Here is a 17,375-nt window from a genome sequence, read left to right as displayed (position 1 = left end):
ATCATACTGTAGACTCGATGTATATGGCTAGACTCGGAGGGTGGACCAGGTGGACTGTAGGCCAGTGCGGCGGATCAGTCACACAGTAGACCCGAAGTGCATGGTTGTTCTGTATCGGTTATATGATATGGTTATGTTTGTATGGCATTGGTATTTTAGGGATATCTCACTAAGCTTTCGGTCTTACAGTTGTGGTTTAAAAGTTTCAGGTACTTCAGGAGACCGTGGCAAGACAAATGCATGATCGTACCGCTCCTCGGGTTTTATGTGTTTATGATGTGGTTTCTGGGAAATACTCTGATAATAAATGTATTGAAAACCTTTTTGTAATAACTTTATGAAATTGGGTTGTTAAAGTTTAAATTGGTTGGAATTTTTAGAGTGTTACATTATGTGTTATTTTTTATTTACTACGTATTTATATGTATTTATGGATTTTTTAAGTTTTTTATATAGATTTTTATGTATTTTAAATGTATAAACGTATCTTTTTGTTTAGATGTTTACATGTTTATATGTATAAACGTCTATATAAAAAAATATATTTGAACAAATTAACTGAGGAATATTAATAGCCAAACATTGTTCGTTTATGTGTCTTAGATCATTATCTTCATTAAAATATGTTTATTGAATGAAAGTTTCCTTCTCCATTCATACTTTGTTGTTTATTTATGTGTGTGTGTGTTTTTTATTTTATTTTAAATTTTTTTTTTATAAAACCTCTTCACTTCATAAAGTGAAATACGTTTGAAAAAGTACGAAATTTTGGAAAAGTCCCAAGAATTCTTTAAAATTACATAAACATCTATATGAAAATATACGTTTATACATTTAAAATATATAAAAATACATAAACATATACATACATACGTACTACATAAAAAATAAAACATAAAAAAACATAAAAAATGTAAAATACTTAAAAGTACATATAATTATATAAAAAATACGTTTTATACATTTAAAATACATAAACATATACATATAAAAATTTAAAATATACATAAATACATAAAAATACATATAAATATATAAAAAATACGTTTATATATTATATACAAATTTTGATGAAATCTGCAGAAAAATCTCATTATTTTACAAAAATTAACAATTTGGTATCATAATCTTTTGAACAGGTCAAAAAGGACTAAGATGAATAAATTAGTCAGTTTCTTGAGTATTTTTTATCTAAAAAGTTAAATAGTTGGAACTTTTTCTATTCAAAAAATAAAATAAAAATTGGATATTATTAAAACTTTTTTCAAAATATTATGACTTTTCTGTAAATTTTCCTAAAGATAGTTAATTGATTTCTTATGTAATTATTTTATATGAATAGAAAGTAAAAACAAAAGATGGGATGATATTTAATTTTTCATATGTTTTTTTGGAAGTAATTATGATTTTAAAGAAATCAAATATCATTCTATATTTTGTTTATCGTCATGCTCAATAGATCAAGACAAAGTTTAAATATTAAAAGATAGAAATATATTTAATTTTCATAATTAGAGAAATCAAATATCCTTTAATCTTTCTCCATACTCATTATATCAACGATAAACATTAAAGTAAAAACTCTTATAATAAAGATAGATTTCAAATTTTATGATTTTAGAATGACAATTTAAGTAGTAACAATAGATAAAAGGGTATATGTATTTTTTTAACAAGAACCATAAAGTGTGGGTTTCTAAATGTGGTATGCTGTAAATAGAAATCGCTCTAAATTGGTCAAAACATTGCCAGGTGTTTAAGAGTTGTATCAGCCGAAACATTATATAATTTCGTAAGGACACTTGTCATGGTTTACGTGTTCCATTCACAAGCGTTGACTATTGCGTGGTCCCCAACATCAGAAGATATGGCGTCTAAAAAAACTACACTTTTTAATTTTAGTTTTAGTAAATAATCAACAGAAGTTTTGTAACAAGATTATTTATTTAATTTTAGTTTTATTTGTACTTTGAAATTAACTAAATATATTATTAGACAATGTATTAATACATAGCTTTTTTGAGTAGTGTGTAAATATTTGAATTTTGATAGATGTATGGAAATGAGTCATATTTATATATTTTTTCTTATTAACAAAGAGTCAAATTCAACATTTTAGGTAACATAAAAAGATTATAAAGTGGTTCAGGGTCAAATATGTCATACGTGTATGATGTATCTAAATACTTAAACATCCCATAACTTTCTATTTAAAAATAGATTATTATGGTAACTAATTAATGTTATAATTTTACATAATAAGTTTACTTAGTCATCATAATGTACAACCTAAGGACAGAAGTCGACGGGATAAACAGTGCCCGATTCAATCCATTAGGAAATAAATCATTCGATATAATATATGGAACCTATCCAACCCGTATCTTTTATTTTATATTATATGTTACTTATTATTTTATTTGATAAATATGTGGAAAGCATGCATTGAGTGCGATATGGGTTTCTGGATTGCATGCAATTTTTTTTTTATATTAATCAAATCTTAGTTGACATTTGTTTTGTGGCTTAAAACAAGTACTCTACTTCAATAATTCATTTCTTTTATATGAAGGAACAATGTTTTAAGATGAAACTGAACCACCCTGTTCTTTTGGTCAAAAAAAGTTTGACCACCAAACATGAAATGTTCTAGTATACAATGAGGTATTTGCATTATCTCGGGTGCAGGTTGATATATAGAACATGAATAAAACTACATTTGTTTTAATAATGAGCTATATATAATATATAGAGCTTCGTTTTATAATGGATTCTATAAAAAAATGTCTGATTCATCAGGGAAATCCCAAAAACTAATGTTAAGATTAAGATATTTAAATTGACCACCTAATCACTACATGAACATGCATGGGAATTAACCTAATGGATAGAAAATTCATGAAAGAATGTGTAATAGATCAAACTTATTAACTTGGTATTTTTAATGAAAAGAGTATCTACATCTGAATGTTCTATTTTACAAGTTAAAAGCATTACAATATATGGATTTTCATTAGTTTAAAGTTTTACGACAATCTTAACATATACTCATGATCTTTACATTTACTTTGATCTTCCATTTTTCTACAATTTACGTATGATAATTTATAGCCTATGATGAGGTTTAATAGATTTTCTTACCAAGAAACATATATAAACTTGACTTACTTATTTTCTTTATTGCATTCAAACTTCAAACCACATAATGTTTATAAAATGTGTGGTCTCAATATGGGTATCAAAGGTATATTAAAGTTGACACGTCGAGGTATAATTAATGGGTCCATAGTGATGAAATTCAAACGTCAAACAAACAGTGACTTCTCTCCTTTCCATAAACGAATCCAAAACGTATTTTTCGTGGGAAGCAAGAAGAAGAAACCACGGAAACATTTCATCACAACTGGTAGAGGATATAACAACCTTACCCACCATAAAATCATCATTTTTTAAAGGTCAAACGTAAACAAAAAGTCAATTCCATCAACAACTCGACATTTGTCATCCATGTCCAATCATACATTACCTTCATTTTCTTACATCCTCTCCATGTCATTTTATCTCCAGCTTTTTTCCATTTTTCAACTTTTCACCCTAATACAAACAAAGAGATGGAGAGAGGTTGACTGTAGATCACAGGCCGGCGCCAAATCATATTGACTTCGTAACTATTGCAACATGAGTCCGCTTCATCTATATATATATGGGATAAGTCATCTTCCTTTTGGACCTACAAGTTTCACTTTTCTCTTTAGCTTATTAATCTTCTATCTTTCTATTCAACGTCTCTTTCCCTTTATCTCTCTCTCTCTCTCTCTCTCTCTCTTGTACTCAGTCTTTTCTGTTTCAAGATCATCTAGAAACTCACTGATAGAACGTACGTTAACACTGAACAATGGGAAGATCACCATGTTGTGATAAAAACGGACTCAAGAAAGGTCCATGGACACAAGAGGAGGATCTCAAACTCATGGAATATATTCAACTTCATGGACCTGGTAATTGGCGAACCCTTCCCAAGAACGCTGGTAAATTAATGTCTCCATGCATTCGTTAATTGATCTTTTCCTTTTTCTTTTATGCTCAATCGGATGAACGAATATAGATTAATTTCTTTTCACTAAAAAGAAACCCTTTTATCTACACAGGACTTCAACGATGTGGAAAAAGTTGTCGTCTTCGTTGGACAAATTACTTGAGGCCTGATATCAAAAGAGGAAGATTCTCATTTGAAGAAGAAGAAACTATCATTCAACTACACAGTATGCTTGGGAATAAGTAAGTTTACCTTTCAAATATTCATCATTATAGAATTATGTTTCCATGATTTCAAATAATCTTCTCAAAAAAATGATACCCAGTTCAATAGTGATGGTTTAGAAGAATAATATTCAACTTTTTCACTTGTTTAAATATCGATTGAACTTTTGTCGTGTTCTTATCTCATAGTTTCCTGAATTATATATAGGTGGTCAGCAATTGCTGCTCGTTTACCTGGAAGAACCGATAATGAAATCAAAAACTACTGGAACACCCACATTCGCAAGAGGCTACTCAGAAATGGAATCGATCCAGTGACTCATAGTCCTCGTTTAGAACTCATGGACCTTTCTTCCATACTCAACTCAGCTCAACTAAATCTCTCAAACCTTTTGAACCTCCATACGCTTGTAAATCCCGAAGTTCTTAGACTTGCCACTCTATTAGCCACATCTTCGAGTCAAGAAAACCAAGATTTGTTTTTCAATAACCAAATGAATCCTATGAACCAAACTCTTCATCACCAGCTTCCAAACTGCACTTCCATTCCAACAAGTGTTCCAAGTAGTCAGCTTTTGAATCAAGAAAGTCACAGTGATCAGTATTTTTCACCTAACATGGTTAACATGAATGGTCAAGTTGTTGATGGAAATTTCATGCCCCCATGCATATCGAATGATCTTGTTACCCTTCCAATCGAAACGCAAAGTGATCAATATAGGGCACAGACATCAGAGACCTCGAGTTTCGAGCCATCAATTGTAGAAAATAAATACAACCCTACAAACCAGAAGGCCCAGAACTTCAACTTTGATTCGGTTTTATCAACACCCATGTCAAGTCCTACGCCACTGAACTCATCATCAACATTCGTCAACAGCAGCTCCACTGAGGATGACAGAGAAACTTACTGCAGCATGTTTAAATTTGAGATTCCAGAAAGCTTTGAGTTTGAAGATTTCATGTTATAGCTAGCTAGTGCGACTACAATGTGAATGGAACCAGGTGGCTGTTTTTGACAATGGTCCATTCGAGCTGTTAGGATGTGGTGTTCTTTTGCTGGAAGTTTTATCATTTTGTGAATAATACAAGTTTGTATTATTGAGTTAGTTTTATATAAATAATGTTGTTTTTTAATTAGCTTTTCTTCTCATCCATGACTGTAGAATATAACAAGCATGCTATATACAGATTCTCCTCCTATTATTACATATTCCCAGTAAAGCAAACGGAAAATAAGTTTGAAAACTAAGACAATGGAAGAATATTTACAGTATAACCAACTAATTTTAGCTCTACATTCCAGATAAAAAAAGGTGGACTTAAGAATACCCTTTCATTCAAAATATAAACAAAAATCTTACAAAAATCAGAAACCAGTTTTGAATCAGAAAAAGAAAATAAAGAAATGATCAACTCAAACACATCTCTAATAAGAAAAATTACAATATATACTTGTCACATAATTAATGATTTCGAAAAAAAAAATCTTTACAACTTTGCGATAAGAAAACCATAATCAACAAAGACCAAGATAGAAGATATAAAAGAGTATCAGAGGATGTGTGTGAGATGAGAGACAAGATTCGATCACCACAAGAAAGACAACTACCCTCTCTAACCTGTTAAAGTGCCGATCAATTTATTATTGTCACGTATTAGGTTACACACAATCAACATATATAGGTTTAGACATTACACATTGATACCCTCTATTCTATAATATATTTAATTGTGTCTAATACGCCCCAACAAGCTAAGGGCGGAGAACGACCTGCAGCTTGGATCATAGTTGTATGAATCTTTGAGTTGTCAGTGGCTTTATGAAGATGTCAGATATTTGATCATGTGTAGAGATGAGTCGGACTTGGAGATCTTTATTTGCAACCTTTTCTCTGACAAAGTGGAAGTCAACTTCCACATGCTTTGTGCCTGCACGAAACACTAGATTAGCTGAGAGATAAGTTGCCCCAAGGTTATCACACCATAAGACCGGGTGGTTTAGAGTTGTTAACACCAAGTTCTCAAAGAAGAGATTGAAGCTAGGTGAGCTCAGCAACCGTGTCAGCAAGCGCCTTGTACTCCGACTCTGTTGAAGATTTAGATACTGTTTGTTGTTTCCGTGCAGTCCAAGATATTAAATTGGAACCAAGATATCTTGCAAATCCCCCCTGGACCGACGGTCATTTGGGCAACTGCCCAGTCAGCATCCGAAAAGGTAGTTAAGGTATCTGATCCCTACCAAACAGAGTCGGTAAACGCTTGTAGTTGAGTGTTTGAGGTTTGGCGAGTAAGAAAATCCATGATCAACAGTGTCATGAAGGTAGCGAAGAATCCGCTTGACAGCAGACCAATGGTTGTTAGTTGGAGCATGCATGAACTAACATACCTTGTTGACGGCAAAGGTAATGGCATGCCTGCATATGGTCACATATTGAAGGGCTCCAACAACTTGGTGATATCGTACCGAATCGGAAAAGAGAGGGTTGTCATTGTAACACCGAAAAAATTAAAACAATTTTTCACTTTTGAAAAAGACATTTTTAATTAAACCATTCATTCACAAAATGTCATAACATCAAGTTTTCAAATCATAATGTCTCCCAAGATCAAAATACATCCAATCCCATATGTGTGTATGAATCAAGTCGGCGCCTTCCCGCGGTCATCACTGGTACCTGAAACACATAACACTGAACACTGTAAGCATAAGCTTAGTGAGTTTCCCCAAAATACCACACTAATCACATAATAGTCACTCGAGGCTGTAACTCTGTTGACCCTCTGGTCAATGTGTCTCAGTGGGGCCCTCCAGCCCCAACCCTCAATGGGCCCTCTGGCCCTAACTCTAGGGACCCGAAAGTCCCAACTCAGTAACTCTATAATCATGCATATCACATATCACAACAAATCACAACACATAATAACATGCAATCACACTGGCATATAACTATATAATACTCTGTCTCTGAACTCTATTACCACACTAGGTAAAGTATAGTGAGAAGACTCACCTCGGGTGTCTCGGTAAATATCTGCCTCAGAATAAATGTGATCTAGCCTCCGCCTAATCACACAAAGTAATACACCCATAAATACAATTGAACTCAACCCTAAAGGTCAACAAGGTCAACTGTCAACTTTGACCGGACTCGGCGAGTGCACTAGGGCGACTCGGCGAGTCTATACGTGTCCACTGACTCCCTTGGATCCTCTCTTGACACGTCGAGTACTTCCCTAACTCGACGAGTTCAATCTGGCATAAATCGCGGGGCCACCACGACTCAACTCGCCGAGTCTCAAGAACAACTCGGCGAGTTCCGGCTTGACTCAGCCCCCCCCTTGACTCTCCCTGACTCACCGAGTCGACCCCTCAACTCGGCAAGACCACTCGTTGAGTGGTTACGGGCAAACTTCGTGTTACTCGCCGAGTCTGTTCTTTAGACTCGGCGAGTCCATGCCATGCATAAACTCAAACTCACTTCTGAGGTCAGATCTGTTCCATACAATCATAGATCTGGCCTCCCCAGGCATGATAATCACGTAAAGTCCAAACCTTGGTGCTCAAACAACAACTATTTGCTCATAATTGATGTTTTAGCCCCATATCTCATAACTCTAGGCCAATACTCTCATGAACCCTCATAAAGCTTAAGGAATAAAGCTTCTCTGGACCTCTATGGATCTCATCTCAAGCCTCATCACAAATAGGGACGAAATGGACATCAAATCTAACCAACAAAGGGGTCAAGAAACCCTAAACCCCCATGTTCGTCATAACAACAGAAAAGGGAGCCAAAATATACCTCCAAGATGATGCTCTAAGCTCCAAAATCAAAGGATGTCCACCTCCCTTGCCTTCTCTTAGCTAGAATCTCCTTTGCCTTGCCAAACAAAGCTTTAAAGGTCAACAATGGCCTCTTCTCTCTCCCAAAACGCTCAAATCTCTTTAGGGTTTCTCTCTAGGGGTTGGTGGCCGCAAATGACGGCCATAAGCCCCTTTAAATATGTCTCAAACCCTGGAAATTAGGGTTTCATTAAACAGCGTGGACTCGCCGTGTCCACTTTTGGACTCGCCGAGTCCTGATGCGAACCCGCGCCCAAAACAACTATCCTACTCGGCGAGTTTGGACTCCAACTCGCCGAGTCTCCTCACAAATCACCCAAAATAAAAGGATAAAATAATACCTGGGAACCCAGGATGTTACAATTCTCCCCCACTAGAATTAGACTTCGCCCTCGAAGTCTCACTCTACAAATAACTCCGGATGCTGCTCACGCATCTCACTCTCCGGCTCCCAAGTCATCTCGGACCGCTTCCGATGTTGCCACTGAACCAAAACCAAAGGTACCTCCTTGTTTCTCAAAACCTTGATTTTCCGATCTCTGATAGCCACCAGTCTCTCAGCATAATTCAGGCTCGCATCCACCTGAATATCTTGTAATGGTACCACTACTGACTCATCGGCTATACACTTCCGCAATTACGACACATGGAAAGTGTCGTGAATCTGACCTAACTCTGTTGGCAACTCCAAACGATAGGCTACCCTGCCTACCCTCGCGACCACCCTGAATGGACCAATATATCGGGGCCCCAACTTGCCCCTCTTCCTGAATCGATTCACTCCATTCCAAGGAGAGAACTTCAGGAGCACAAAGTCGCCGACCTGAAACTCAAGCTCGGACCGGCGTCTGTCCGCATAACTCTTCTGACGACTCTGAGCGGTCAACAACCTCTGTCTGACCTGCTGGATCTGCTCTGTCTTCTGAAGCACGATCTCAGTACTACCTATAACACGCTGCCCGACCTCTCCCTAGCAAATGGGGGTCCGACACCTCCTCCCATACAACAGCTCAAAGGGTGGCATACCAATGCACGAATGATGGTTGTTGTTGTAGGAAAACTCTGCCAAGGGCAAATACGTGTCCCAACTCCCCCCGAAATCCAGCACACATGCCCGGAGCATGTCCTCGAGCGTCTGAATCGTCCGCTCACTCTGTCCGTCAATCTGGGGGTGATATGTGGTACTAAAATGCAGCCTAGTACCCAACTCCTCGTGAAACTTCTTCCAGAATCTGGAAGTGAAACGCACATCTCGGTCTGAGATAATCGAGATCGGCACTCCATGCCGTGATACCACTTCCCTCACGTACATCTCTGCTAACTTCTCTGCGGAAGAGCTCTCACTGATAGCAAGGAAGTGGGCGCTCTTCGTCAACCTGTCCATAATCACCCAAATTGCATCAACTCCCCTAGCAGTCCTTGGCAATTTGGTGATAAAATCCATGATAATTTGCTCCCATTTCTATTCGGGAACCTCCAACGGCTGGAACTTACCATGCGGTCTCTGGTGCTCGGCCTTAACCCTACGGCAGGTTAAGCACCTCTCAACAAACCACGCGACATCCCTCTTTATACAGGGCCACGAATACTCTCTTCTCAGGTCTAAATACATCTTAGTAGCCCTAGGATGGATCGAGAATTTCGACCGATGAGCCTCTTCCATCAAAATGGTACGCGTCCCTCCCACAAATGGTACCCATATACGCCCCTGGAATGTCATAAGCCCCCGACCATCGGTAACGAACTCCGAAACCAACCCAACAACTCGCTCTTTCTTCTGCATCTCAGGCTGCACAGCCTCAGCATGTGCCCCACGAATGGCGTCCAATACTGGAGCTATCACAGTCAACCTCAAACATACATCTCGCAACGGGGTGCTCTCCGCCCTGCAGCTCAGTGCATCGGCTACAACATTAGCCTTGCCCGGGTGGTACAGGATCTCACAATCATAATCCTTGACCACATCCAACCACCTCCTCTGTCGCATGTTTAGGTTGGGCTGATCCATCAAATACTTCAGGCTCTTGTGGTCCGTGTATATCGTACGCCGAACCCCGTATAGATAGTGACGCCAAATCTTGAGGGCGAACACCACTGCCCCCAACTCTAGATCGTGGGTGGGATACGTCGTCTCATGAGGCTTCAGCTGCCTCGATGCGTATGCTATCACATGCCCTCTCTGCATCAGCACCGCTCCCAATCCCAAGATCGACGCATCACAATACACCATAAAGTCCTCCATCCCCTCTGGGAGGGCTAACATTGGGGCTTCACATAGCCTCTGGCGAAGCGTCTCAAAAGAGGTCTGCTGCTCTGGTTCCCATGAAAAAATGACACCCTTCCGGGTTAATCTGGTGAGTGGCATAGCGATCTTGGAGAAATCCCTGATAAATCTCCGATAATAGCCTGCCAACCCCAATAAACTCCTGATCTCGGACGGTGACCTCGGCACCTCCCAACTCATCACTGCCTCCACTTTGGCCGGGTCGACCAAAATCCCCTTCTGGTTAACGAGGTGCCCTAGGAACTGGACCTCTCGCAACCATAAATCACACTTGGAGAATTTGGCGTAAAGCCTCTCCGATCTCAGAACTCCGAGGATCTCCTTCAAATGCTCCTCATGCTGATCTCTGGATCTCGAATAAACCAAAATATCGTCGATGAACACGATCACTGACCGATCCAACATCGGCCTGCACACTCTGTTCATAAGATCCATGAACACTCTCGGGGCATTGGTGAGTCCGAAAGGCATCACCACAAACTCATAATGCCCATAACGAGTCCTGAACGTTGTCTTCTAGATGTCCTCATCTCGCACCCTTACCTGATGATACCCCGACCTCAAATCGATTTTGGAGAACCAAGATGCTCCCTGCAACTGATCGAACAAATCACCGATCCTCGGCAACGGGTAACAGTTCTTGATCGTCAGCTTGTTCAACTCCCGGTAATCAATGCACATCCGGTGTGAACCATCCTTCTTCTTGACAAAAAGGATAGGCGCTCCCCACGGCGACCTGCTCGGCCGAATAAACCCCTTCCCCAACAGCTCCTGAAGCTGCGAGGATAACTCTTGCATCTCTGGAGGTGCAAGGCGATAGGGCACCTTGGCAATAGGCGCGGCCCCCGGAACCAAATCGATACTAAACTCCGCTTGCCTCACGGGAGGCACACCCGGCAACTCCTCTGGAAATACATCCGGGAACTCACGCACTATCGGAACCTCCTCAACTGACCTCGGTCTCCCTGAACCAACCCGCGTATCCATCACATACACCACAAAGCCCTTACAGCCCTGCGTAGACACTGCCTCACCCTAGCGGCCAAACAAAACACTGACCCAGAACGTGTACCTTCGCCGTACACCGTAAGAGCTCCCCCACTAGGGTCTCGTATGGTCACCAGCTGTCGCTCGCAGTCGATAACCGCACCGAATCTGCTCAACCAGTCCATGCCCACAATGACACAGACATCACCCATCGCAATAGGAACCAAATCAATCGGGAACTCAACACTGAAAATCTCAAATACGCACCCACGGATCACCTCCGTGGCATATATCACTCTCTCGTCAGCTATGGTAACTCTTAGAGGCCGACTCAACGCCTCACGACTAACACTGATATGCTGACTAAAAGCTAGAGATACAAAAGACCGACTCGCACCCGAGTCAAATAACACCAAGGTAGGTACGAAATTCACAAGAAAAGTACCTATGCATAGCATAATATAAGCACAATATCTCAACATCAAAATAAATACACGAACCAGCCACGACATCGGGCACTGCGCGGACCTCCTCCGCCGTCAACTGAAAGGCTCTCCCTCGTAGCCTCAGCGCCCCGGCCTTCACTGGCCGACTCTCGGTAGCTCTGATGGCGGCAGGGGCAGATCCCTGAGGTGCTCCCTGTGCTGATCCCCGCAACTGCGGACACTCTGCCTTCCGGTGTCCGGTCTGGTTGCAGTGAAAACATACTGCAAACCCCTTGGGGCAGTCCTTGGCCATATGCTCCTCCTTGTCACATTTGTAGCAAGACCCTGCTCTGCACACTACGTCGTGGCTCTTTCCGCACTTGCCACAAGTGCGGCCCCTCTGGCTCCCTGATCTCGAATTGGCGGGCTTGGCCCGCTTGGCTACCGGCTGAGACTGCACCGGTCGCCGATCCCTCCCTTGAGACTCAGCCTCCTCCCTAGCCTGAGTCTCCAGCTCTATCTCCCTCTTTCGGGCATTTGCCTGAAGCTCGGCGAATGTCCGGTACGTCGAGTTCGCCACGAACTCACGTATGTCCCTCCTCAGAATGCTCAAATATTGACTCATACGTGCCTGCTCGGAGGACACGTGCTCTGGGCAGAACATCGCCCGCTCATGAAACATCCTCGTAATCACCGTAACAGACTCAGTACCCTGCTTGAGGGTCAAAAACTCCTGGTCCAAATGCTCCCTCTCCACCTGGGGAACGTACTCATCTCGGAACATAGCAGTGAACCTCTCCCAGGTCACTACTGCAAGCTCAGCAGGCGTATAGTGCGCCGTCACAAATTTCCACCAGTCCTTTGCTCCCAAGCGAAGCTGGTTCAGCGCGAACCGGACTCTCAAATGCTCAAGAGATGAGCAAGTGAAGAAACACACCTCTATATCTGAAATCCATCTCATCGCCTCAATCGGGTCCTGGGTCCCGTCAAACTCTGGTGGTTTTGTGTTGCTGAACTCTCGGAACAACAACGCATCACCACCCTGCGGCCTCGTCGCAGCTATGGCTGCAATGGCTGCAGCAACAGCAGCCTCAGAAAGAGCAGCGTACCTCTCATCAAATGTCTCTATCAACGTGGTCTTGATAGACCCGAACATCTCTGGTATCTCTGCCCTGATGGCCGCAGCCACCTCCTCCTGGATGATCCTACGGATCTCCTCATCCCTCGTATCACTGGTCCCTGATGCTTGGCGAGTCCCAACCATGATCTCTCTCTCTCTCTCTCTCTGAAATACAACATAAGAATAATATCAGGGACTCGCTCGAGTATACTCACACTCGAGTACTCCATCCTACTTGTTCCTTGGTACTCCAAAGATTCTTACTTGGACTGTGCACTGACCCGGTGTCTTCAGTAGTACGGGCCCAATACTACCGTCCACACTGCATCAGCATCCACCCCAAGTCCTCTTCCCAGAGTCCCAAGTCCCAAGCACTCTACTCTCTCTAATTATATGATACTCGCAACAGATCTCTCAAAATCTCCTCGCTGCTACCTAACCACTCTGAAATATTCATAGCAACAAGACTCCTAGACTCAGACATCACTTATCAGGCCACTCTAGTCCTAATAAGAATACCTAGTCTACTCTAGCATGCATATCATAGCTCATCAGATAACATATCACATCATATATTATAACACTTATAATGATGGTATTTTGGGAAATCACTGTTCGGGCGCTCGTTGTTCGTACACACGACTCCGCTCTGTTTATCTCGCAAGTTCTTCTTTTGAAAACTTGTTTTATTATCAAAATTTTTCTCAAATCCTCGTTTTGAGTACAGATACGCCCGAAGGTGCAACCGAATCCCTCAAACCTAGGCTCTGATACCAACTTGTAACACCGTAAAAATTAAAACAATTTTTCACTTTTGAAAAAGACATTTTTAATTAAACCATTCATTCACAAAATGTCATAACATCAAGTTTTCAAATCATAATGTCTCCCAAGATCAAAATACATCCAATCCCATATGTGTGTACGAATCAAGCCGGTGCCTTCCCGCGGTCATCACTGGTACCTGAAACACATAACACATAACACTGTACGCATAAGCTTAGTGAGTTTCCCCGAAATACCACACTAATCACAAAATAGCCACTCGAGGCTGTAACTCTGTTGACCCTCTGGTCAATGTGTCTCAGTGGGGCCCTCCAGCCCCAACCCTCAATGGGCCCTCTGGCCCTAACTCTAGGGACCCCAAAGTCCCAACTCAGTAACTCTATAATCATGCATATCACATATCACAACAAATCACAACACATAATAACATGCAATCACACTGGCATATAACTATATAATACTCTGTCTCTGAACTCTATTACCACACTAGGTAAAGTATAGTGAGAAGACTCACCTCGGGTGTCTCGGTAAATATCTGCCTCGGAATAAAGGTGATCTAGCCTCCGCCTAATCACACAAAGTAATACACCCATAAATACAACTGAACTCAACCCTAAAGGTCAACAAGGTCGACGGTCAACTTTGACCGAACTCGGCAAGTGCACTAGGGCGACTCGGCGAGTCTATACGTGTCCACTAACTCCCTTGGATCCTCTCTTGACACGTCGAGTACTTCCCTAACTCGACGAGTTCAACCTGGCATGAATCGTGGGGCCACCACGACTCAACTCGCCGAGTCTCAAGAACAACTCGGCGAGTTCCGGCTTGACTCAGCCCCCCCCCCCCCTTGACTCTCCCTGACTCACCGAGTCGACCCCTCAACTCAACAAGACCACTCGTTGAGTGGTTACGGGCAAACTTCATGTTACTCGTTGAGTCTGTTCTTTAGACTCGGCGAGTCCATGCCATGCATAAACTCAAACTCACTTCTGAGGTCAGATCTGTTCCATACAATCATAGATCTGGCCTCCCCAGGCATGATAATCACGTAAAGTCCAAACCTTGGTGCTCAAACAACAACTATTTGCTCATAAATGATGTTTTAGCCCCATATCTCATAACTCTAGGCCAATAATCTCATGAACCCTCATAAAGATTAAGGAATAAAGCTTCTCTGGACCTCTATGGATCTCATCTCAAGCCTCACCACAAATAGGGACGAAATGGACATCAAATCTAACCAACAAAGGGGTCAAGAAACCCTAAACCCCCATGTTCGTCATAACAACAGAAAAGGGAGCCAAAATATACCTCCAAGATGATGCTCTAAGCTCCAAAATCAAAGGATGTCCACCTCCCTTGCCTTCTCTTAGCTAGAATCTCCTTTGCCTTGCCAAACAAAGCTTTAAAGGTCAACAATGGCCTCTTCTCTCTCCCAAAACGCTCAAATCTCTTAAGGGTTTCTCTCTAGGGGTTGGTGGCCGCAAATGACGGCCATAAGCCCCTTTAAATAGGTCTCAAACCCTGGAAATTAGGGTTTCATTAAACAACATGGACTCGCCGAGTCCAGACGCGAACCCGCGCCCAAAACCGCGATCCTACTCGGGGAGTTTGGACTCCAACTCGCCGAGTCTCCTCACAAATCATCCAAAATAAAAGGATAAAATAATACCTGGGAATCGTGGATGTTACAGTCATTGGTTGTCAGAGGGGCTAGAGGTGTTCATCAGAGATAGAGTCGGCTTAGATTCTAACAAACCAGCATTTTGGAGAAGTTCCAAAATGTATTTTCCTTGAGAGAGGATGATGTCAGGCCCTCTTGGAACAATTTCAATACCTAGAAAATATGATATAGAGCTAAGATCTTTGATAGCAAACGTGGCAGCAAGTTGTTGAATGACTTTATTAATAAGAGCAGTATTGTTGGCCGTGAGAATGAGATTATCAACGTACATTAGCATGTATAAAGTTGTACCGGCATGAGATGAGATAAACAGGGAAGGATCGATCTTGGACCCTTTAAAGTCAAGAAGATGGATGATGTGTATAAGGCGCTAAAACCAGGCCCTAGGAGCTTGCTTGAGGCCATAGATGGATTTGTGGAGTAGGCACACGTGGTTCGAATGTTGTGTATCAACGAATCCAGGAGGTTGTTTCATATATACTATTTCTTCAAGATTTCCATGTAAGAAGGCATTTTTAACATCTAGTTGTTGAAAAGGCCAGTTATGTGTGATATCAAGAAAGAGTACAAATCTGATGGTGGTTGACTTGACTACGGGGATGAGCCTGTCATGGTAATCTATCCCTAGTTGCTAACGAAATCCCTTTACAACGAACTGTGCTTTATAGCGAGTGATGGCACCATATTTGTCATGTTTTAACCTATAAACCCACTTACAATCAATAATGTTAGTATTTGAGACCGGAGGTACCACGAACCATGTGTAATTTTTTGTAAGCATTGTATTCTTCTTCCATGGCTTTACGCCACTCAGGTGATTTGTTGGAAACCGAAAAAGCCGTGGGTTCAGTGGGTTCATTGGTAGTAGTGGTAACATGATGAGCAAAAGGCTGATAAGGAACTCGATGTTTTGGGTTTTGGCGGAGATTTACTGGTATAATGTGAGGTGGGTTAGGTAGGACTGGGATTGGAGTCAGTGTTGGTTGCGGAGTGGAGACTGGCGGTGGTAAGGCATCGGGTCAAGTACATACAAAATATAGTTATGGACTTAGACACATTATCATATCAACAAGCACATAACACATAAACACATAACATAAACATATAAAGCTTCTTCGGGCTTGCCCCAACATCGGACTAAATTCCGAAACACATAACACATGAGATATAAGCTAAATCTTCATCGGGCATGCCCCGGCATCGCACCGAAGTTTAGAACATACAACAAATACATGCAAGAATCACGAAGAAATCAAGCATACAACATTCCTCGGGCTTGCACCAGCATTGGACCAAAGTTCAGAACATATAACCTGCTTCGGGATATCCTCGGCATTGGACCTAAGTCCGACATATATTAACATACATGAGCGAGCCGTCATTGATGCCTTCGACCCACTCCTACTGGAGGAAAACTCACCTCTCAAACTGAATGCTGATCTCATGCGTGAGGAATCTCTGTTGGCTGGTCCCGTGACTCCTCGCCTAACTCTATATAACAATACTTAGTCAGCAAACTGAAAATCCATCTAAGGGTAAAATGACCATTTTACCCCTAGTCAAAGTCAACATTTTGGTTTGACCAACTCATCGAGTTCTATAACTCATAAATCCTGAAATCGCAGCTTAACTCGTTTAGTCGTTCCTCCGACTCGTCGAGTCCTATCGAGCTGCTGATAGTCGCAACTTGGCGAATCAACTCATCGAGTCCTTCTATAGACTCGTTGAGTTCTACCACAAACTAAAATGGGACAACACGACCTGACTCGTCGAGTTCCCTCATGGACTTGACGAGTCTTTTTGTCTGTTTGGCCATCTTAACAGATTAAGCCCTTATTCTCTAGATCTAGAGTCCCTACATCGCTTGTTCACTGGAATGACCTTTCTAAGGGTAAAGTTTCCAATTTTACCCATTGATAACCCTTTTTGAAGGGTTTAGCTAAAATCCTAATTCCTTTAGGACATAGATCTTGTCCAAACAA

At 41.4% G+C, this 17,375-nt stretch overlaps 1 protein-coding gene across 1 annotated transcript; it reads left to right on the top strand.

Annotated features, from left to right (window-relative positions):
• Window positions 1-3,743: 3,743 nt before the first annotated feature.
• On the top strand, window positions 3,744-5,397 carry LOC145069335 (transcription factor MYB41-like). Its single transcript, XM_079016267.1, has 3 exons — window positions 3,744-4,028; window positions 4,149-4,278; window positions 4,469-5,397. Exons 1-3 carry the CDS (start codon window positions 3,896-3,898, stop codon window positions 5,229-5,231), a joined length of 1,026 nt encoding a protein of 341 aa, XP_078872393.1. The 5' UTR covers window positions 3,744-3,895; the 3' UTR covers window positions 5,232-5,397.
• Window positions 5,398-17,375: the final 11,978 nt, after the last annotated feature.

The sequence above is a fragment of the Lactuca serriola genome, chromosome 8, assembly GCF_051521515.1.
Source record: "Lactuca serriola cultivar US96UC23 chromosome 8, Lser_US96UC23_V15, whole genome shotgun sequence".
Classification (NCBI taxonomy): domain Eukaryota; kingdom Viridiplantae; phylum Streptophyta; class Magnoliopsida; order Asterales; family Asteraceae; genus Lactuca; species Lactuca serriola.
Note: the sequence above shows the minus strand (reverse complement) of the source record. Positions and strands in the feature narration are given on the sequence as shown.

Coding starts and splice junctions, on each gene's coding strand:
- LOC145069335 (XM_079016267.1), top strand. CDS start 3,896: ATGGGAAGATCACCATGTTGTGATAAAAACGGACTCAAGAAAGGTCCA. Junction 4,029..4,148: donor AACCCTTCCCAAGAACGCTG/GTAAATTAATGT, acceptor TTATCTACACAG/GACTTCAACGATGTGGAAAA. Junction 4,279..4,468: donor CACAGTATGCTTGGGAATAA/GTAAGTTTACCT, acceptor AATTATATATAG/GTGGTCAGCAATTGCTGCTC.